The 24,498-nt window shown below is 37.4% G+C and overlaps 2 protein-coding genes across 6 annotated transcripts in view; one reads left to right on the plus strand and one right to left on the minus strand.

Moving 5' to 3' along the window:
• APOOL (apolipoprotein O like) overlaps positions 1-18,186 on the plus strand; it is an 89,217-nt gene extending 71,031 nt beyond the window's left edge. For all 5 annotated transcript variants that reach the window (XM_063601584.1, XM_003824436.6, XM_063601585.1 and 2 more), the window contains one exon: positions 12,653-18,186. In XM_063601584.1, coding sequence (XP_063457654.1) covers positions 12,653-12,741 — 89 coding nt within the window. In that variant the 3' untranslated portion in view covers positions 12,742-18,186. The remainder of the gene's footprint in view (positions 1-12,652) is intronic.
• Positions 17,262-24,498, minus strand: part of SATL1 (spermidine/spermine N1-acetyl transferase like 1) — a 150,238-nt gene continuing 143,001 nt past the window's right edge. The window contains exons 10-13 of the mRNA XM_055106673.1: positions 19,788-19,868; positions 18,999-19,100; positions 18,056-18,096; positions 17,262-17,432 (exon numbers count right to left, since the gene is read on the minus strand). Coding sequence (XP_054962648.1) covers positions 17,262-17,432; positions 18,056-18,096; positions 18,999-19,100; positions 19,788-19,868 — 395 coding nt within the window. The remainder of the gene's footprint in view (positions 17,433-18,055; positions 18,097-18,998; positions 19,101-19,787; positions 19,869-24,498) is intronic.

A 24,498-nucleotide genomic window follows, 5' to 3' on the forward strand; every position in this document is an offset into this window, starting at 1 on the left:
AGTCTCCCTGTCAATCTTAAGACTTTTATTTTTATTAAGTTTAGTTTTACTAAGTTTAGGCACCAGAAGAACTTTCAGCATCAAATAGTAGAAATATCATCCATTATAATACTTATAACATTGCTAGTATTCCATACTGGCAATAAATACTTTGTGGGACCAAGCAGTGACAATTATACTTTCTAAACAAATACTGCTGTGATTTTACTGTGATCAAAAAGAAGGTGACAAAGTGTTTAATACCATTTTGACAATGTATTCATATTGATTTGCATAGGTTTATCTATATGTACAATGTGAATTATAAAACCCGCTAAGTTGTCTTATTGCAAAGGAAGGTGGCTAATTCAGCGGTTGGGGAATAATAATAATATGCACCCTTTATCGAGCACATACTGTGATGCAGAGAGCTAGAAGTATATTATGTTATTCAGCCCTTACCCACAAAGCAAAACAAAAACCTCTGCTGGATCGGTAATTATTCCCATTTTATGATGAAGAGACTGAGACTCAGGGAGCTAAAATAAGTTGCCCCAAATCATATAGCTTGTGAGTAGCAGAGTTCTGTTTATGGCCTAGATCTTCTTGACATCAAAGTCTAAGTTCTTTACATTGTCTATAGATTATCTAATTTAAAACTGGAAGTTAGTCTCTAATTTCAGCCTCCTCCTCTCACTTAATCTTCATAAAAACTGTCATTGAATAACAAACCTGATTTGAGTTTTACTATTTTCCTCTGTCCTCTCTCTTTTCTAATCAAGAGGAGCTATACAGTTTTTAGACTCTGAATAATCTACCAGTGACCATATTCTCACAAGAATATAATGTATGGTCATTTTTCCACATGCCTTTTAATTCCAGAGTATCTTTATGAAGATGAAACATACTACAGCTTAACAGTGGGACCAAAACCTTTCCAAGCTAATGTCTTTTCCTCACACATCTAGATTCTGGAACCCTTTATTTGCCTGTCTTGGGTGATGTGGTATATGAAAAGCATTCTATGGAGACAATGCAGAGGGAGAAAGAGATGCCAGTGCTGCTTACTCATTCTTATCATAGATGTCTTGGTCAGTTTGAGCTGCTGTAAAAAGTACCATAGACTGGGTGGCTTATAAACAACAGAAATTTATTTCTCACAGTTCTAGAGACTGAAATTCTGAGATCAGGGTGCCAACATGGTCAGGTTCTGGTGAAGACTCTCTTCTGGCTTGTAGACAGCCTACTTCTCATTGTATTCTCACATGGCAGAGAAGAGAGGGAAGCAGGCTCTCTCAAGATTCATAAGGGCACTACTGATCCCATTCACAAAGGCTGTACCCTCATCACTTCCTCTAATTCTAACCACTTCCCAAAGCTCTCCATCTCCTAATACCATCACAATGGGGGAGATAGGGTCTCAACATGTGAATTTTGGGGGCACACCAACACGCAGTACATAACAATATATCATTTGGCGTTTATTATACAGTATAACCTTGGGATTCACCATTTCCACGTTTCATATGTAGAATAAAACATTTTTTTTTTTTGGCCATGAGAAACAGTAGTGATTGTGAGCACAGGTTATAGAATAAGACTTGAATCGAAATCCCAGATCCAGCATTTACTAGTTCTGTTACCTGGGGCAAGTTATCAAACACCTCAAGCCTCAGTCTCCTCATTCAACAAAAAGGGGACAATAATAGTTCTCACATGGTTGTGAGGATTAAGTGAGATATTGCATGTAAAGCACTAACTGTAATGCCAGGGACATACTAAGGGGTATCAGTGGATATGAAAATATATCATTATTATTATTTGCCTAGAGCAGTTAGCCATTTTGATGAGAAACAGATTTTCATTGAGCATACTTAAAGAGCAAGTCACTTACCTAGTGAGCCTAGCCATGGCTATAACTTATCACCATACAGAACAGGTAGGGTGTACTGTCCAACTATATGTTGTGGCTCTGAATATGAGTTTGGTTGTTCTCTACCATCTCATGTACATTAATGGAGAAAATTGCTATTTTGGGAATCACAAATTTAGAATTTGGTGTCATAGACCTCTTCAAGAATCTGATGAAAGCAGAATGAAATCTCTCACAGTCTTGCAAGATTAATGTCCCTCTAAAGCAGAAGTTGACAAACTATGGCCCGTATGCCAACTCTGACTATGTTTTTTTTTAGGTGATAAATTTGCTAAACTTATATATATATATATTTTTTTAAATTATACTTTAAGTTCTAGGGTACATGTGCACAACATGCAGGTTTGTTACATAGGTATACATGTGCCATTGTTGGTTTGCTGCACCCATTAACTCATCATTTACGTGAGGTATTTCTCCTAATGCTATCCCTCCTCCTGCCCCCCACCCCACAACAGGCCCCTGTGTATGATGTTCCCCACCCTGTGTCCCAAGTGTTCTCATTGTTCAATTCCCACCTATGAGTGAGGATATACGGTGTTTGGTTTTCTGTCCTTTTGATAGTCTGCTCAGAATGATGGTTTCCAGCTTCATCCATGTCCCTGCAAAGGACATGAACTCATCCTTTTTTATGGCTGCATAGTATTCCATGGTGTATATGTGCCACATTTTCTTAATCCAGTCTATCATTGATGGACATTTGGGTTGGTTCCATGTTTTTGCTATTGTGAATAGTGCCACAATAAACATATGTGTACATGTGTGTTTATAGTAGCATGATTTATAATCCTTTGGGTATATACCCAGTAATGGGATGGCTGGGTCAAATGGTATTTCTAGCTCTAGATCCTTGAGGAATCGCCACACTCTCTTCCAGAATGGTTGAACTAATTTACACTCCCACCAACAGTGTAAAAGCATTCCTATTTCTCCACATCCTCTCCAGCATCTGTTTTTTCTTGACTTTTTAATGATCACCATTCTAACTGGTGTGAGATGGTATCTCATTGTGGTTTTGATTTGCAGTGATGATGAGCATTTTTTCATGTGTCTGTTGACTGCATAAATGTCTTCTTTTGAGAAGTGTCTGTTCATATCCTTTACCCACTTTTTGATGGGGTTGTTTTTTTCTTGTAAATTTGTTTAAGTTCTTTGTAGATTCTGGATATTAACCCTTTGTCAGTTGGGTAGATTGCAAAAATTTTCTCCCATTCTGTAGGTTGCCTGTTCACTCTGATGGTAGTTTCTTTTGCTGTGAAGAAGCTCTTTAGTTTAATTAGATCCCATTTGTCAATTTTGGCTTTTGTTGCCATTGCTTTTGGTGTTTTAGTCATGAAGTCCTTTCCCATGACTATGTCCTGAATGGTATTGCCTAAGTTTTCTTCTAGGGTTTTTATGGTTTTAAGTCTAACATTTAAGTCTTTAATCCATCTTGAATTAATTTTTGTATAAGGTGTAAGGAAGGGATCCAGTTTCAGCTTTCTACATATGGCTAGCCAGTTTTCCCAGAACCATTTATTAAAAAGGGAATCCTTTCCCCATTTCTTGTTTTTGTCAGGTTTGTCAAAGATCAGATGGTTGTAGATGTGTGGTGTTACTTCTGAGGTGTCTGTTCTGTTCCATTGGTCTATATCTCTGTTTTGGTACCAGTACCATGCTGTTTTGGTTAGTGTAGCCTTGTAGTATAGTTTGAAGTCAGGTAGTGTGATGCCTCCAGCTTCGTTCTTTTTGCTTAAGATTGTCTTGGCAATGCGGGCTCTTTTTTGGTTCCATATGAACTTTAAAGTAGTTTTTTTCCAATTCTGTGAAGAAAGTCATTGGTAGCTTGATGGGGATGGCATTGAATCTATAAATTACCTTGGGCAGTATGGCCATTTTCACGATATTGATTGTTCCTATCCATGAGCATGGAATGTTCTTCCATTTATTTGTGTCCTCTTTTATTTTGTTGAGCAGTGGTTTATAGTTCTGTTGAAGAGGTCCTTCACATCCCTTGTAAGTTGGATTCCTAGGTATTTTATTCTCTTTGTAGCAATTGTGAATGGGAATTCACTCATGATTTGGCTCTCTGTTTGTCTGTTAATGGTGTATAAGAATGCTTGTAATTTTTGCACATTGATTTTGTATCCTGAGACTTTGCTGAAATTGCTTCTCAGCTTAAGGAGATTTTGGGCCGAGACGATGGGGTTTTCTAAATATACAATCATGTCATCTGCAAACAGGGACAATTTGACTTCCTCTTTTCCTAATTGAATACCCTTTATTTCTGTCTCTTGCCTGATTGCCCTGGCCAGAACTTCCAACACCATGTTGAATAGGAGTGGTGAGAGAGGGCACCCCTGTCTTGTGCCTGTTTTCAAAGGGAATGCTTCCAGTTTTTGCCCATTCAGTATGACACTGGCTGTGGGTTTGTCATAAATAGCTTTTATTAGATTTAGATATATTCCATCAATATCTAGTTTATTGAGAGTTTTTAACATGAAGGGCAGTTGAATTTTGTCGAAGGGTTTTCTGCATCTATTGAGATAATCATGTGGTTTTTGTCGTTGGTTCTGTTTATATGCTGGATTACATTTATTGATTTGCGTATGTTGAACCAGCCTTGCATCCCAGGGAGGAAGCCGACTTAATTGTGGCAGATAAGCTTTTTGATGTGCTTCTTGATTCGGTTTGCCAGTATTTTATTGAGGATTTTCACATCGATGTTCATCAGGAATATTGGTCTAAAATTCTCCTTTTTTGTTGTGTCTCTGCCAGGGTTTGGTATCAGGATGATGCTGGCCTCAGAAAATGAGTTAGTGAGAATTCCCTTTTTCTATTGATTGGAATAGTTTCAGAAGGAATGGTACCAGCTCCTCTTTGTGTATCTGGTAGATTTCGGCTGTGAAACTGTCTGGTCCTGGACTTTTTTTGGTTGGTAGGCTATTAATTATTGCCTCAATTTCAGAGCCTGTTATTGGTCTCTTCAGAGATTCAGCTTCTTCCTGGTTTAGTCTTGGGAGGGTGTATGTGTCCAGGAATTTATCCATTTCTTCTAGATTTTCTAGTTTATTTGCGTAGAGGTGTTCATAGTATTCTCTGATGGTAGTTTGTATTTCTGTGGGATTGGTGGTGATATCCCCTTTATCATTTTTTATTGCGTCTATTTGATTCTTCTCTCTTTTCTTCTTTATTAGTCTTGCTGGCAGTCTATCAATTTTGTTGATCTTTTCAGATAATCAGCTCCCGGATTCATTGATTTTTTGAAGGGTTTTTTGTGTCTCTATCTTTTTCAGTTTTGCTCTGATCTTAGTTATTTCTTGCCTTCTGCTAGCTTTTGAATGTGTTTGCTCTTGCTTCTCTAGTTCTTTTAAGTGTGATGTTAGGGTGTCAATTTTAGATCTTTCCTGCTTTCTCTTGTGGGCATTTAGTGCTATAAATTTCCTTCTACACACTGCTTTGAATGTGTCCCAGAGATTCTGGTACGTTGTGTCTTTGTTTTTGTTGGTTTCAAAGAACATCTTTATTTCTGCCTTCATTTCGTTATGTACCCAATAGTCATTCAGGAGCAGGTTATTCAGTTTCCATGTAGTTGTGCGGTTTTGAGTGAGTTTCTTTTTTTTTTTTTTTTTTTTATTATACTTTAAGTTTTAGGGTACATGTGCACATTGTGCAGGTTAGTTACATATGTATACGTGTGCCATGCTGGTGCGCTGCACCCACTAACTCGTCATCTAGCATTAGGTATATCTCCCAATGCTATCCCTCCCCCCTCCCCCCTCCCCACCACAGTCCCCAGAGTATGATATTCCCCTTCCTGTGTCCATGTGATCTCATTGTTCAATTCCCACCTATGAGTGAGAATATGCGGTGTTTGGTTTTTTGTTCTTGCGATAGTTGAGTGAGTTTCTTAATCCTGAGTTCTAATTTGATTGCACTGTGGTCTGAGAGACAGTTTGTTGTGATTTCTGTTCTTTTACATTTGCTGAGGAGTGCTTTACTTCCAACTCTGTGGTCAATTTTGGAATAAGTATAATGTGGTGCTGAGAAGAATGTATATTCTGTTGATTTGGGGTGGAGAGTTCTGTAGATGTCTATTAGATCTGCTTGGTGCAGAGCTGAGTTCAAGTCCTGGATATCCTTGTTAACCTTCTGTGTCATTGATCTGTCTAATATTGACAGTGGGGTGTTAAAGTCTCCCATTATTATTGTGTGGGAGTCTAAAGTCTCTTTGTAGGTCATTAAGGACTTGCTTTATGAATCTGGGTGCTCCTGTATTGGGTGCATATATTATTTAGGATAGTTAGCACTTCTTGTTGAATTGTTCCCTTTACCATTATGTAATGGCCTTCTTTGTCTCTTTTGATGTTTGTTGGTTAAAAGTCTGTTTTATTGGAGACTAGGATTGCAACCCCTGCTTTTTTTTGCTTTCCATCTGCTTGTTAGATCTTCCACCTTCCCTTTATTTTGAGCCTATGTGTGTCTCTGCATGTGAGATCAGTCTCCTGAATCCAGCACACTGATGGGTCTTGACTCTTTATCCAATTTGCCAGTCTGTGTCTTTTAATTGGGGCATTTAGCCCATTTACATTTAAGGTTAATATTGTTATGTGTGAATTTGATCCTGTCGTTATGATGTTAGCTGGTTATTTTGCCCATTAGTTGATGCAGTTTTTTCCTAGCATCGATGGTCTTTACAATTTGGCATGTTTTTGCAGTGGTACCGGTTGTTCCTTTCCATGTTTAGTGCTTCCTTCAGGAGCTCTTTTAAGACAGGCCTGATGTTGACAAAATCTCTCAGCATTTGCTTGTCTGTAAAGGATTTTATTTCTCCTTCACTTATAAAGCTTAGTTTGGCTGGATATGAAATTCTGGGTTGAAAATTCTTTTCTTTAAGAATGTTGAATATCGGCCCCCACTCTCTTCTGGCTTGTAGAGTTTCTGCTGAGAAATCCGCTGTTAGTCTGATGGGCTTCCCTTTGTGGGTAACCTGACCTTTCTCTCTGGCTGCCCTTAACATTTTTTCCTTCATTTCAACTTAGGTGAATCTGACAGTTATGTGTCTTGGGGTTGCTATTCTCGATTAGTATCTTTGTGGTGTTCTCTGTATTTCCTGAATTTGAATGTTGGCCTGCCTTGCTAGGTTGGGGAAGTTCTCCTGCATAATATCCTGCAGAGTGTTTTCCAACTTGGTTCCATTCTCCCCGTCACTTTCAGGTACACCCATCAAACGTAGATTTGGTCTTTTCTCATAGTCCCATATTTCTTGGAGGCTTTCTTCATTTCTTTTTACTCTTTTGTCTCTAAACTTCTCTTCTCACTTTATTTCATTAATTTTTCATTAATTCAATCACTGATACCCTTTCTTCACTTGATCGAATCAGCTGTTGAAGCTTGTGCATGAGTCATGTAGCTCTCGTGCCATGATTTTCAGCTCCATCAGGTCATTTAAGGTCTTCTCTACACTGTTCTAGTTAGCCATTCATCTAATCTGTTTTCAAGGTTTTTAACTTCCTTGCGGTGGGTTCGAACATTCTCCTTTAGCTTGGAGAAGTTTGTTATTACCGACCTTCTGAAGGCTACTTCTGTCAGTTCGTCAAAGTCATTCTCCATCCAGCTTTGTTCCATTGATGGCGAGGATCTGTGATCCTTTGGAGGAGAAGAGGTGCTCTGGTTTTTAGAATTTTCAGATTTTCTACTCTGGTTTCTCCCCATCTTTGTGGTTTTATCTACCTTTGGTCTTTGATGCTGGTGACCTAGAGATGGGGTTTTGGTGTGGATGTCGTTTTTGTTGATGTTGATGCTATTCCTTTCTGTTTGTTAGTTTTCCTTCTAACACTCAGGACCCTCAGCTGCAGGTATGTTGGAATTTGCTAAAGGTCCACTCCAGACCGTGTTTGCTTGGGTATACCGAGCGGAGGCTGCAGAACAGCAAATATTGCAGAACAGAAAATATTGCTGCCTGATCCGGCACCCGCATGTATGAGGTGTCCTGACTCACTATTTTTGTATATTCTGCAAGCTAACAGTGACGGTTGAAAAAAAATCAAAGGAATAGTATTTCATAGCAAGTGAAAATTACATGAAATTCAGATCTCAATGTCCAGAAATAATGTTTTATTAGAACATACCCACACACATTGATCTATGTATTGTCTACGGCTGCTTTTAAACTACAGTGGCAGAGTCGAGCACTTGTGACAGAGACCATATGGTTCACAAAGTCAAAAATATTTATTACTGACCTTTTGCAGAAAAGTTTGCCAATTCCTCTTCTAGAGAGAGGGCATGTGCCACATATGCATGATTCATGTCCCCCTCATGGTAGTTGCCAGATTTTTTGTGGATTCGGAGACTAAATAGCCAAACTCAAAACCTCTTAAGGGCAAAATCGAATTTCCTACAGTTTTTTGGTGCTGTGGAGAGAGAAACTAGTCAGTCTGTCAGTCAGAAGCTTGGGAGTGCCATAGGTGAACTGGGAGGAACCAGAGGTTAACTGACTCTTACTAAAATTAGAACGCAGCCCAGACCCAGCTCAATGCCTGACTAGATTGAGATGATAAGTGTTTCACCCTTTGTAAAGAGAGTAAGGGCACCCCTGTCTGGTGCCCTTTATCTTCTGGAGCTTCTACCTTTCTTTTATACATAATGTCCAGTATACAAACAAACAAAATACTAGTTATGCAAAAAGGCAGGAAGATGTGACTGACAGTCAAAAGAAAAAATACATAAATATAACAATAACAGCAGACCCACAGATGACCTAAATATTGAAGTTAACTGAAAAGGACTTTACAATAACTATAATTAATATATTAAATAGAAAAAAAGATGGACAAAATGGATGAAAAGATGGAGAATGTCACAGGGACTTGGACTCTGTTAAAAAATTCTAGTGGATATTCTAGAAGTGAAAAATACAGTACCCGAAATTAAGAACTCATTGTATGGGTTTAACAGCAGACTATTTACCAGAAAGCACAGAATTAATGAATTCAAAGACAAGTCAATAAAAAATAGCCAAACTGAAGCACACAGAGGAAAAAGGAATGGAAAAGTTTGAGAAAGTACTTTATAGTGACTAGTGTCTTTAAGTATTTGAGTTGCTAAGAAGCTGAATGCTGAATGTCATCCTGATTTTATATACAAGAAACCAAAAGAAAATTTGTAACAATCCTAACTTCACTCAGCAATTTATTAGTTATCTGTCCTTTTTTTTGTAACTAACTTGCTTAAAATATCAATGAGATAACACGTGAACTAAATTATCAGTTATGTGATATTATCAGATATCACATAAGGGCTATTTGAGACTATAATTCATTGCTGTCTTATAACTTTAAACATATTTCTTTCCTATTTGTAATAACACCAACTTTTTGAATAGTCTGCTAAAAAGCTTTAAGCAGAAAATGTTCTTATTAGAGAGCAAATGTATAAAATTGCAAAGGAATGCATCATGATGATTAGGGCATTCAGATTCAAGAAGAGTTTTATGACAGCTTATTCTTTGGGAGTGTAAGAGAGCCCTTAATCCATTCAAGAGATGAAGAAATTTCTAAGAAAGATATAATTCTTAGTTGCTTATAAGAGCATGAGATGAAGCTTTTTTTTTTTTTTTTTGAGATGGAGTCTCGCTCTGTCACCCAGGCTGGAGTGCAGTGGTGCGATCTTGGCTCACTGTAACCTCTGCCTGCCGGGTTCAAGCGATTCTCCTGTCTCAGCCTCCCAAGTAACTAAGACTACAGGCACCTGCCACCACGCCCAGCTAATTTTTTGTATTTTTGGTAGAGACGGGCTTTCACTGTGTTAGCCAGGATGGTCTTGATCTCCTAACCTTGTGATCCTCCCACCTCGGCCTCCCAAAGTGCTGGGATTACATGCTTGAGCTACCACGCCTGGCCTTTGAGATGAAGCTTTTCAAAAAGATGAATCAAATGACAGGCTAAGTGGTTCTAAACCAGAGAGATCCATATCACAATTACTTGAGGGTTTTTTTTTTTTTTCTCAAAATCCATAGGTCCAGACTCTACCAAGAATTATAAATCTGAATCTCCAGAGGTGAGGCCTCTAAGCAGGTGGATTTTAGGAAGAGCTTTACAGGGGATTCTGATACATATTACTCTTGCTAATAATCTCTGTTTTAAGTTGTGAATAAATTAAAATCTTGAAGACTTTTAAGAAATTTTGAGGGGTGATCTAAAGGCAAACGATTCTTTCTAATTCAGGAAATTGGGGTAAGCTGAATCTTTCACCAAACTTTGAACAAGAATATAAATTAAGGAAGTATTTAGAAGTGCTAGAGAACTTAGTCAGTTGATGGACATTGTTAAGCAAATTTGACACACTGAGATTTACGTAAAATAATTATTTGTCACATGCCTACTATATAGTGTTTTCTGCTTGATAAAACTTGTTGCACACTTTTCACTTGTACTGAGCAATGGTTCCCACCAGATGGCAGTAGAGATACAGCAGAACCACCAGTGGATTCCTAACCATTTTTTGTGCTACAGCCTCTTCTCAGAATAATGTTTTCAAATGCAGAAAATAAAATACACAGTAATGTATGAACTTCCTTAAGTGTATTAAACAACAATATCTAACAATAGGTCTAATAACTTTTAATTTTTAAGTAGTGGCGAGTGTGAATATTTTGAGATAATCTGCAACTATAATGTAATAAGATATCTGTGATTTCTGTTGGTGACAAAGAAATCTAAGGTACTGCTGAAACTACTGTGTTTTGTTGCCTGTATACAGTATTGAAGACAATGTCCATTTAAGTCAGAGGTAAGTGAAAATAATGACACATTTTCCTCATCCAAGTTAATAGATCACATGAGTTCTATAACATACCCCCAGAGACACGAGGTTAAGAATTTATTCTATGGAGAGCTGCATTACCTGTACCATCATGAATACTAATTACTTATGAATCTGGTTGTTTTGTTAATATATGTGGTGATGAAGTTACACATAGGTGTGTCACACTGTAAAATATGTTTCAGAAAAGATAGGTATAAGATAAATCATTGTATTCCAATTTCTCTCCTTTGTTTTCATTATAAAACTGGAAATTAAATTCTTTTATGCAGAAAAGGTATGGTTCCCAAATGTAATAAAATTAATTTTAAAATGAATCCAATTTTGAACATATTTAAAATAAAAACAAATTTCTGAAAAAATGTTTGTAGTATTATGTCACAAAGTAAATATAAAATAGTTGTCTCTTGCCTACTTACCATGCACAAGGTATTATATGCATCAGTTTGTGTGCATTATCATGTTTAGTACTAAAACTAGTTGTATGAGATTTTTACTGCTATAAATATCATTTTAAAGAAGAGCCTGGGTTGTTATGTTGTGGTCAGACAAATGTGGATTCATTCCTGGCTCCACCACTTATCAGCTGAATGACTTTGGTCAAGTTAGTTAACCTCTCCAAATTAAAATTTTCTTATCTGTAAAATAAGGACAATGTAAAAATAGTATCTGCTTCATGGTGGGATTAAGAGATAATGCATGAAAATAACTTAGCTACTTGCCGGGGACACAGGAAGCTTGTCAAGATCACCAGTGATCCACACATTGCCAAATCCAGGAGTCGATTCTCAATCTCCATCTTATGCAATCCATCAGTAACCTTTGACACAGGTTAAATTCCTTCCTCCTTCAATCTCTTCACTTGGCCTGTGGGATATCTCTTGCTCTTGGTTCTCTTACCTCATTCACTGGCTTTCCACCTTAGTCTTCTTTCCTACATTCTCCTAACCCTCTTAACATCTTCTAATCTTAACCCAAAAGACTCATTTGTACTCAGATGTTTAGTAAGCAATTCAAATTTAACACATCCAACACTTAATGATTCATTTGTTTTCCCCTAAACCTGCTTCTCCCACATTTTCCCCTATCTCAATAAATGTCACCTCCATTCTTCCAGTTTCTCAAGTTGAAGAGTCTCTCTCACAAGACATAGTCAGTCCATTTAGGAAATCTTGTCTATTCTACCTTCAACATTATCCAGAATCTGGTACCTTTTCACCACTTCTACTGCTACCATCCTAACTAAAGCCCTCAGCATGTCTTCTGGAGTATTGTAATTGCTTTCTAACTGGTCTCCCTGCTTCTATCCCTTGTTTCCCTATAGTTTCTTTTCCCCATAGCCAAGAGTGATCTTTTTAAAAACATAGCATCATTCACTCCTCTACTCAAAATTGTCCAGTAGCTTCTCATCTCACTTAAAGCCAAAATCTTTACCATGGCCCTATGTGACCTAGCTTTCCATTGTCTTTTTGATCACATCTCCTATCATCTCACTGCCTTGCCGCCACCCCTACATACACCACATTTGTCTACTGTGTTTCAACCATATTGGTTCCTCAGACATACCTCAGGTCCATTACACTTGCCGTCTGCTCATCCTGGAAGGCATTGCCTGCTGGTATCTATAGGGTGCACACCCTCACCTCCTTCAGTTCTCAGCTCATGTATCACCTTTCCAGAAGGCTTTCCCTGGCTGCCCTATTTAAAATTACAAATCACCTAAGCACTCCATATATCCTTCCTTGTTTCATTTTTTCACATAGCACTTAACCACCATCTGATATATATTTAATTAGTTTGTCTGTCTCACCTAACTCAAATGTTAGGTCTGTGTCACCAGAGATTTTTATCTGGTTTGTTCGCTGCTGTCTTCCCAGTATCAAAAATAAATTTGTTAAGTGACTAATTTTTCTTTTCATTTTAATACTTTATCAGGTGCAACACAGTTTATGCCTGACCCCAAGCTCATGGATCACGGGCAGTCCCACCCAGAAGATATAGATATGTACAGCACTAGAAGCTGAAGTAGACTGCATGCAGAGACTACACAGAAAACTACAAGATGTGTGACGTTGCAAATAATGATGAAAATAAATCATGTAATGGGTAACTGATACATAGAGTATTACCTAAACCAAGTTTCTCCCTTACATTTCCAAATGTGCCATTTGATAAATTACATAAGTGGTTAACGCACAAACTGTGAATGCAGTGTAAACAATATTAAATGATTGATGAGGAGACTTAGGTAGAAGTATTAGCTTGCATTTGATGACCTTTAAGGGCACTTAAAAAAAAATGAAGACATGAATTCTAGTGAGATTAAAATCTAAAAATACATATATATATGTATGTATAAATACATACATATATATGTATAAATACATATTTATACATATATATAAATACATACATATTTATACATATATATTTATACATATAAACATATATTTCTGCTCTAGCTTTCCCAGATTAATGCTAGTTAAATTAGAATGGTGTATGGAAAGGTGTGTTTCCCTCTGTTTTTTTTTTTTTTTTTTTTTTTTCCATTTCCTAGAGCTGGAATAAAATATCCATGTTTTATGGGACTTGAGCTTGGCTTTGTCCCTTGGTTTTGTTAATGTTAATTCCTCTTAAATATCTAAAAACATCTCTACCTATTTGAGAGGGCCATATGCTACACTGGCTTCCTAATACTGCTTAGCAATCCTTCTACTGGTTCCTAAGTGGTTTACTATTGTGTTCCCTGGAAGAGGTATTACAAACGTTTTATTCTCCTCAAGCCTCTTAGAACTGTCAAAGTTGACTATGCCTCCTATTTCATAGAGAAAAAACTAAATTATTAGATATGACCATTCCCAAAACTTCTTCCCATCTACCTTCAAGACTTACCTCTTTTCAGCCATGCATCCCCCTTTTCTAAGACATGCTTCTCTTTGTGTTCTTGACCTCATTGCTTCCCATCTAAGACCATATTCCACCCTGTTTAATTTCTAGTCTTCGGTTTCTCTTTTTACTAGTTTCTTTCCTCCACCTCTACATAGCTGCAGGTCTTCTCTGTCTTAAATCAATAATAACAAAACAAGACAAAAACCTTTCCTTAACTCGGCCTCTTCCCTTGAACTATTTTTTCTCTCTCCTTCCTATAATTGTTATACTTCTTTAAAAAGTAATTGTTACTTTTTGACAAAAGTAAATATTGTCCCTTTTTTCCCTACTTTCAAGTCCTCTCTGTCTTGTGACATTCTGGCCTCCATACCTGCTTAATTTTTTTTGAGATGGGGTCTTGCTCTGTTGCCCAGGCTGGAGTGCAGTGGCACAAACACAGCTCACTGCAACCTCCACCTCCCAGGATCAAGCAATCCTCCCATCTCACCCTCCCAAGTAGCTGGGACTATAGGCACCCGCCACCATGCCTAATTTTTTGTATTTTTGGTAGTGACAGGGTTTCACCATGTTGTCCAGGCTGGTCTCGAACTCCTGAGCTCAAGCATCTGTCCGACTCAGCCTACCACAGTGTTGGGATTACAGGCGTGAGCCACCGCACCCAGCCCCTACTTGAATTTTTATGTCATTATTGACTCTTCACCACTCTCTCCTTGGGACTCACTTGTCCCTTTGCTCTCTATTTTTCCTGCTTTTGTTATTCTTCATTTTTCTTCTCTTGCTCTGAATCCCTTAAATGCTGAGGCTGCTCAAGTTTCATCCCTAGTCCTATTTTCTCATTCTATATGCACACTCATTTTTCATTTAACAGACTTCACTGGCTTCAGGCACCATTTGTTTTATTATTCATATTTTCAACCCCCATATCTCTCTAGTGCTGTAGACCTTTATTTCTACTTACTAGTTATATTCACCTAACATCCCATAGATATGCCAATGTCAATGTGCCTAAAACAAAATTGTCTCTACCTCCCGCTCCTTCAAATCTATTCTGTCTTCTCTAATCCTATAATTACTCTCCCTCAAGTCATCATCATCACTTTTCTGGGTTACTGTAATAGCCTTCAGGCTAATTTGCTCACTGTCAATCTTGCTGTCTCTCATTTCAGAATATGTTCTGCTTGCAGGTGACAGTAAACTAGTTAAACAAATATTTAATATTAGCTTAAGCAAAAAAAAAAAAAAAAAAGGCCTATCCTATTTATAGCCTAGAATTAGGCAGTATAGGGTTGGGACAGTGGCTCATTGGTGCTATCAAGGACGTAGACTTTTTCTCTTTCCACTCTGTCCTCTACAGCATGCTGGTTTGTCACCTCATGGTCACAAGATATCTGCTGTACCTCCAGGGAGCAGATACACATTCAAAGTAGGAAATAGCAGATAAAAATGTACACAAGATGCGTCTGACTCCCTTTTACCAGAAAAGTAAATGCTTTCTTAGAATCTCCTCAGAAGACCTCTGTGTATATCTCAACCAGTACTTGTCATATAGCCACACACTTAGCTCAAGGAAGATAGGGAATAGGGAAATCATGTTTCTTTTCCCCTGTGGTGAGGAAGGCAAGGGGTAAGGGGTTGGGAACAGGTGCTGAATTAAAGCTAACATACAGTATCTACTACCCTATTCTTCTAACCCATTTGTCTATTATGATATAGTTGTCTTGACAACTATAATGAATAGCTGTCTTTCTGAAATCTTTAGTGGCTCATCATTGCCTGCAGAATCAAAACTCCTTAGTCTGATATACAAGGCCCTTCATATCTGATTCCAGCTTACCTTCTAATCCTATCTTCCCTCTCCTTACCCACCCTACTGCTAATGTGTATTATATTGTCTTTATGACATACCATTTGTTTCTTGAGCATGCTTTGCTCATTATTGCCTCTTTCTCCGCCAGTGCTAGTGTGTCCTCTTAGAATGTTCTTCCATCTTATCCTGCTCTACATTCTAACTTCTACCCATCCTACAAGTCCAATTCCAGTGTCGTGTTCCCTTTCTCAATCTTCCAGGGTAGAATTTAGATGTTCTGTCTTTTAGAGATAGGTATTGCAATGTTGCCCAGGCTGGTCTCAAACTCATGGCCTCAAGCGATCCTCCCACCTCAGCCAACCAGACATGAGTGACTGTGCTCAGCCTTTTTTAAAAAAATGAAGGTATTTGGTATGGCCGGGTATGGTGGCTCACACCTATAATCCCAGCACTTTGGGAGGCCAAGGTGGGTGAATCACCTGAGGTCAGGAGTTTGAGACCAGCCTGACCAACATAGTGAAACCCTGTCTCTACTAAAAACACACAAAAAGTACAAAATTAGCTAGGCATGGTGGCTCATGCCTGTAATTCCAGCTACTTGGGAGGCTGAGGCAGGAGAATCACTTGAATCCGGGAGGTGGAGGCTGCAGTGAGCCGAGATCATGCCATTGCACTTCAGCCTGGGCACAAGAACAAAACTCAGTCTCAAAAAATAAATAATAAAAAATAAAGGTATATAATATGTCTTAGATTTGATGAAATATGAGTGTGTTTGAGATCTGATCCAAGGTTTTAAAAAATTCATTTCAAATCCTGGAGATAAATTCTGAGGAGCTTACTTATGAAAAACTAGCAAGTGATAGCTGGTATTTACAGATATGGTACTTTACACAATTTATGTAATTAATATTTTCTCACAGACAAGGTTCCTTGTGGATATCACTGAATAATTTTTGTGTAGTTTCTATGCCCATGAAGTGCCTGGTAGGTAGTAGGAACTCACACGTTCTGCTATGCTGGTTGCAGCACAGGACACAAAAGTTAGAATTATTTCAAAGGACTTATACTCTACTAGGAAAGAGAGAAACATAGAAATATAGTGTTGTATGTGGTATCTTCCCTAAGATAAGTACAACCAAAGAGCTATGGATGTTCAGAGATAGAATGTAGTACTGGGATGATGTCAAGGAGGCAGTGGTACTTAAGCTGCTCAAGGTAGGGAAGCAGTTTACTTGCTAGTTTTTCATAAGTAAGCTCTTCAGAATTTATCTCCAGTATTTGAAATGAATTTTTTTAAACCTCAGATCTGAATATATTCAAACACCCATATTTCATCAAATCTAAGGCATATCATATACCTTTAATTTAAAAAAAAATGCTGAGCAGAGTTGCTTATGTCTGGGAGGCTGAAGTGGGAGGATTGCTTGAGGCCAAAAGTTTGAGACCAGTCTGAGCAACATAGCAAGATCCTGCCTCTAAAAACAAACAAACAAAAAATGCTGCCAGTTGATCATTACATTTATCCCGACATCAGATATGTCAAATTGTGAAAAGCACCTTAATTTTGATGAAATATGGTAGGTAAAAAATAGCGCAAAGCTAAGTATAAGTGACTTTTAAATTATCTGCTCTTTTGGATTATCACTACTGCTACTAGCCGTTAGAATATTGGTTTGGATAATGGAAAGTTGACTAGAGCTACAAAATCTGTTTCAAAATAAAAGATCTGCTCAAACAAGAATGTGATGATCACTTGCTGTATTGTACAACAAAGTCAAACTGCTGTTAGACTCAGGTGACAGTCAAATGTTGGAGGCTGTGTTGGGATGAGTTGTTACAAGGCCTCTTTCATTCTTCCCATGCCATGTCCAGGAGTTCTTCTCTGTTAAACCTGAAGAGATGCCAGCCCTCCTCAGAGGAAAGGTCTAAAGCCCCTCGACTAGTATAGTAGTTGATAGAAGCCTGGTTCCAAATGACGACAAGAAAGTGCATGCAGTTACATTGAGTTGTGATGGCTATCTGTTTAAAAACAAACAAGCAAATATTACTTTCATTTGAAAGTATAATCTTCGTTAACACATATATTTTATTGAAGGTCTACTCTATGCAAGACACTATGTGTGAATAATACTTCCAAATATAGTAGTTACCTTTTGAACTTTTCTATAGCTGTAAAAAGAAAAAAGTCTCACTGTTCTGAGCTTTAAAGCCCTCTTTAAAATCTCAAAACTGATTTGCAAAGCCTTTATCATACAGAAAAGGTGTACCTAAAAGAACACATGTTCTCATATGTTTCCAAAATACAAGAAGATCTTGCTTTTATAGTCTTGTAATATTCATACTGTGAGCCTGTTTTTTTGAATAAAAATGCTTTCTAATCTCCCTCCTTCTTACTTTCCCTTGATAGCAAAAAGGGTGTATAGTGTGGTTGTGGATTATATATAAATCAATTTTAATTGACTATAATTCATATACTGTATATGATCATCTGATTTGAAAATCCAGTTTAATTTGGGTAGAAATTTGAAGTATATGTTGGGGTTATGTTCAAATGGTGAGATTAATGATTTAATTTATGCCCTGTGAATATTTATTAAGAAAAGATTAATGTATAGAATATCAATACTAATTGTAATACATACCTGACTTAGCCTCTTCAGCATTTCAGCTCCAATACCTAGGCCTTTTAAATAGACAATGCAAAGTGAAAACTGCAAATTTCACTTAACTAGTTATTTGCTTTAGTTTAAAATAAATAATATCTAAAACTCTGTATCTGTTTTTTGTATATTATTAATAGCTTCTGGAAACACAACTCGTGAATGCTTTCATATCCCTTTTTCCTAATTGGAATGACGTACCAAAGGTCATAGAAGAGTTTGGGTTTATTTTAAAGATCAGTGAAGAAGTGAGTCTCTGCCACTATTGTCTTATAACGGTATATTTCTTAGCTGTTTTTACTGAAAACCACCTAAAATGTGAAAGCATTTTTTAAAGATAAAAGTATAGCTGTGTGGCCTATACTCACACGATGGCTCACACATGTGATGGCACGATGGCTCACACCTGTAATCCCAGCACTTTGGGAGGCCAAGGCAGGAGGATCGCTTGAGCCCAGGAGTTTGAGACCAGCCTGGGCAACACAGACCCTGTTTCTCCAAAAAATAAAGAATTAGCTGGGTGCTGTGGCACATGCCTGTAGCCCCAGCTACTTGGGAGGCTGAGGTGGGAGGATTGCTTGAGTGTAGGAGGTTGAGGTTGCAATGAGTCGTGATCACACCACTGCATTCTAGCCTGGGTGACAGAAAACCCTGTCTCAAAAACAAAATAAAAAAATATATAGCCATGTGATAGCTTGGCTTATTCAAACCTTGAGAGGAACTAATAAAATGTTTTTCTAATCTGTGACTGAGTCTTCACAATCACAGATTAGATCAAACTCATTAGGATAGTGATCAAACTCATTAAGTAGCAATAAGTTACATTAACTAAAACACCGTATGTATAGTAAAGCCCTATCTCCTTAAAATATGTCATTTTAATTTTTAAAGTATTTAAAAGTAATATCATAAATTTTAGTTTTACCTTGGTAAGCTTGTGTGACATAAAAGTCCTCTAGGTAAAGTACCTTGCCAGTCCATGAGTCATATGTAAAGTAGTACATGGCAAATCCAACAGTCAGTTTGCCTAGGAAGGGAGAAGAAAGGGTGTAGAAAGGTTGGTTGAATCTTAGCCAGTTCTTTACCCCCAAATTGAATGTCTTTTGGTGTTTGTTTAACTATTAAAGTAATAAATGCTCACTGGAAAAAAATAACAATACAAAAACATATAGTGTAGAGGACTTAAGTCCCTTAAAATACAACCTTTAAGATATAAGCCCTCCTTTTATAGTGTGGTGTACGATCTTCCAAAAAATTTTAGCTGGGCGCAGTGGCTCATGGCTGTAATCCCTGTGCTTTGGGAGGCCAAGGCGGGAGGGTCGCTTGAGCTCAGGAGTTTGAGACCAGTCTGGGCAACATAGTGACACCCTGTCTCTACAAAAAAATAATTTTAAATTAGTTGGACATAGTGGCACATGTCTGTAGTCCCAGCTACTTGGGAGGCTGAGACACTTGTGCACAGGAGTTTAGTTGGAGGCTGCAGTGAGTCATGATCATGCCACTGCACTCCAGCCTGGGTGACAGAGCGAGACCCTGTCTCTTAATAATAATGTTTATACAAACATAAGTGCATACCATGCATTTTCTTTAAAAAAACTGGGTTTATACACATTCTCTTCTGCTTAATAGTAATTATATGCTACAAAACTGTACTATTTTTCAGCATGGAAAAAATATACTCCAGATTGAACTGGAGAAGAAAGGTTTACTCTACCTGATGGTTTTTGTTGATCGTTTACTTCTGCAATCAGGCAGTAGAAAAGGGGATTGTCCCCAAAGCCATCTCTGAGTAAATCTGAAATATCAATTCATATATAGGATGTCAGAAAGTTTATAGCAGAGAGAAGGAGATGGTGGATAGGAAGCACTAGGAATTTCTCTCTCCACCTGGATAGCAATTGTATTGGCGGAAACTGAAGTGAATATTTTGGAACTCTGGAGTTTATCTGAACATTTGCAACTTACAGGAGACAGCCTGGCTGGTCAACTGCAGTTAATTTGGATCAAATTCAGCCATCAGTGAGGTGGCAGCTACCCAACACTCAGCACCCTCTACTCCATGGGAACAGCAACCTGTATTTCTGTAGCAGCTTGCTGGAGCAAGGGTGACCAATAAACATCTTGTCCTCAAAATACTGAAGTTCTGTGTTTTGACTGTGTGTTGTTACTCTGATCACTGAGGTGACGACTTGGAGGTTAACTGCCATTGTTCCAACCCCCACGAGCTGAAGTGGCTTCCAGGAGATTTAAAGGAGCTGCCCTGTTTTGTGAGACATTTGGGAATTAAAAACATATATACAGGGGAATTTAGAAAGCTACCATGTGTGACTAGATAAAGATGGAGAGGGGACCTGAGAACACATTAAGCTTTCAACTCAGGCTGATCCCTGACACAGAGAACGCCCTGTAATGCTTTAAAATAAACTCCATCAAATCCTGGGGAAAAAGGAGAATCTGATTTCCAGAGTTACCATAGTATAAGTTTCAAATGTCTAGCTTTCAACAAAAATCACAAGAAACGATGGTCATTCAAAGGAATAAAATACATTAACAAAATCATAGCTGATGAAAGCCAGATGTTTGACTTACTAAACAACTTAAAACATCTGTCTTAAAGATGCCCAGAGAGATAAGACATGCACAAATACAGGAAAAATATATGTAAACAAAATAATATAGATATAAATTTTAAAAAATCCTCCCCCTAACATTCTGAAGCTTAAAAGTTCAATAACTGAAATGAAAAAAAAATGCACTGTACTGGAGGGGTTCAAAGGCACATTTGAATAAGTTGAAGAAAGAGTCTGTGAACTTGAAACTAGGCCAGGTGAAATTATTGAGTCTGAGAAACAGAAAAGGGATGAGGAAAAGTGAACAAAGCCAAAAGTGTCTGTGGAACATCATCATCATCAAGTGGAACAGGATATATCTTGTGGGACTTAACAGGAGAGAGGGAGAGAGAGAATTTGAAAAAATAGCTGCTGAAAACCAAATTTGACATAAAACATGAATCTACAAATACAAGAAGCTCAACAAACTCTAACTAGGATACACCCAAAGAAATCCACACCAAGACACATTATAATGAAAGTCTCAAAAACCAAAGACACAGAATCTTACACAGCAAGAGAAGCAATTTGTCATATATGAGGGATCCTCAATTAGATTACCATCTGATTTCCCATCAGAAACCTTGGAAGCCAGAAAGCAGTGGATTGATATTTAAAGTCTGGGGGGCAGGGGGAGCAGGGACTGTCAACTAAGAATTTTATATCCACCAAAACTGTCCTTCAAAATGAGGGATAAATTAAGACATTCCCAAACACCCCCAACCCCGGCCCCCTCAAAAAAAAAAAAAAAAAAAAGAAACTGAAGGAATTCATTACCATTAGACCTGCCCAGCAAGAAATGCCAAAAGGAGTCTTTCAGGTTGAAATGAAGGTAATCTAAACAGTAACTCAAAGTTGTATGAATAAAGATTTCTGGTAAAGACAGATACATGAGCAATTATAAGAGGTAGTATTGTAATTATGTTTATACAGTCGACCCTTGAACAACATGGGGTGGAACTGTGCAAGTACACTTACACGTGGATTTTTTTCAAACACAGATCAAAAACGATATTCATTGGAGGAGAAACCCACATATACAGAGGACTGACTTTTCATATATGTGAGTTCAGTAAGACTCACTGTGGGACTTGAGTATGCATGGATTTGGGTATATGCAGTGGGTCCTGGAACCAATCTCCTGCATATACTGAGAGATGACCCTAACTCCACGTTTTGTTTTCTACATTGTCTAAAAGACAAGTGGATAAAAATAATTATTACTTTTTATTTTTTTGAGACAGAGTCTTGCTCACCCAGGTTGGAGTGCAGTGGCATGATCTTAGCTCACTGCAACCTCTGCCTCCTGGGTTCAGGTAGTTCTCATGCCTCAGCCTCCCATGTAGCTGGGACTACAGGCACCTGCCATCATGCCCAGCTAATTTTTTAAAGTATTTTTAGTAGAGATGGGGTTTTGCCATGTTGGCCAGGCTAGTCTCGAACTCCTGGCCTCAAGTGATCCACCCACCTCAGCCTTCCAAAGTGCTGGGGTTACAGGCGTGAGCCACCATGCCCAGCCTAATGTACGTTATTGGGCACACAATGTATAAAGATGTAATCCCTGACATCAATAACAGAAGAGGGGGACAGAGATATATATATAAGAAGAATTTTGTATGCTATTGAAGTTGGTTTAAATCAAAATTAGATTGTTGTAACCATCAAATATAATCCCCGTGGTAAACACAAAATATCTATAAAATACACACATAAGGAAATGAGAAGGAATCAAAATGTTTCACTACAAAAATAAAACACACGAAAAGGACTAATGGAGGAAAGTAGGAACAACCAAAAGCTTTAAGGCGTATGGAAGACAGTTAAATAGTACAGGTGAGTCCTTCCTCATCAGTAATTAAATGTAAATGGATTAAAGACTCCTGCCAAAACACAGAGATAGGCAGAATAGATTAAGGAAAACAAACAAAAACATGATCCAAGTATATACTGTCTAGGAAAACAAACAAAAACATGATGCAAGTATATACTGTCTACAAGAGACATACTGTAGATCCAGTCACAAATATGTTGAAAATGAAATGATGGGAAAAGGTATTTCATGCAAATAGTAACTGAAAGAGAGCTAGGGTGGCTATACTAGTATCAGACAAAATAGACTTTAAGTCAAAAACAGTTACAAGAGACAAAGTACATTATGAAATGATAAAGGGGTTAATTCACCAAGAACATATAGCATTTATAAATATACATGCATTGAACATCACAGCTCCAAAATATATGAAGCAAACACTGACAGAACTGAGAGAACTACACAGCAAGACAATAATAGGAGATTCAGTACCCCACTTTCAGTAATATATAGGACAACCAGACAGAAAAGTAGATGACTTGAACACTATAGACCAATTGTATCTAACAGACATATACAGAAACCTCTATCCAACTACAACAGAATACACATTTTTTTCCCTCAAGTACACATGGAACTTTCTTTAGGATAGATACATTAGGTCACATACCAAGTCTTAATAAATTTTAAAATATGAAAATCACACACAGTATTTTTTCTAATGACAATACAATGATACTAGAAATCAGTGGGAAAAAAACTTGAGAAATTTACAAATATGTGGAAATTAAACAACGCACCGTACACAACCAATGGGTCAAAGAGGAAAGTATAAGGGAAATAGGAAAACACTTAGATGAACGAAAATGAAAACACAACAAACAAAAGCTTACAAGATGAAGTGAAAGTAGTGCTCAGAGGGAAAATTATAGCTGTAAATGCCATTTAAAAAATTATCTAAAACAATAATCTAACTTTATGCCTTAAGGAACTAGAAAAAGAAGAGCAAACTAAGCCCAGAGCTTGCAGAAGTAAGGTAATAATAAAAATTGGATAGAGATAAAATAGAGGATAGAAAAACATGGAGAAAATCAATGAAGGTTGATTATTTGAAAAGATCAACAAAATTGACAGCTAGACTGACAAAGAGGATGCAAATAATTAAAATCAGAAATGAAAATAAGGACATTACTGCCAACACTACAACATTAAAAGGGGGTATAGAAATATTATGATTTATATAACAACAAATTAGATAACCTAGAAGAAATGGACACATTCCTTCAAACATGCAAATTACCTAAACCTACTTAAGAAACAGAAAATCTCAACAGACCTGCAAGAGTTTGAATCAGTAATCAAAGATCTCCCAACAAAAAAAAGGAAGGAACCAAATGGCCTCATCACTGGTGAATTCTACCAAACATTTACAGAAGAATTAATACCAGTCATTCTCTAACTCTTCCCAAAAAATGAAGAGACGGGAACACTTTGTAATTAATTCCGTGAGGTCAGCATTACTCTGATTCCAAAGGCAGTCAAAGATATTAGAAGAAAGTTACAGGCCAATATTCCTTAATAATATAGGTTAAAAAATTCTCCACAAAATTGGAAATTGAACTCAACAGCATATTAAAGGGATTATTCACCATAATCAAGTGTGATTTATCCTAGGAATGTAAGGGTGCACCAACATAAGAATATCAATTTAATACATCATATTAATGAAACAAAGGGGGAAAAACCCACATAATCAAATCAATGAATGCCGAAAAAGGTGTTTGACTAAAGCACAACACTTACATGATAAAAGCTTTTATAAAACTAGGAATAGAGGGACATTCCTCAACATGATACAGTGTACTTATGAAAACGACATTATACTCAATGGTGAATGACTGAAAACATTCCCCCTAAGATTAGGAAGAAGACAAAGATTCCCACTTTCACCACTGGTATTCAACATTGTACTGGAAGTTATGGCCAGAGCTTTTAGACAAGAAAAA

The sequence above is a fragment of the Pan paniscus genome, chromosome X (genome assembly GCF_029289425.2).
Source record: "Pan paniscus chromosome X, NHGRI_mPanPan1-v2.0_pri, whole genome shotgun sequence".
NCBI classification, from domain to species: Eukaryota; Metazoa; Chordata; class Mammalia; order Primates; family Hominidae; genus Pan; species Pan paniscus.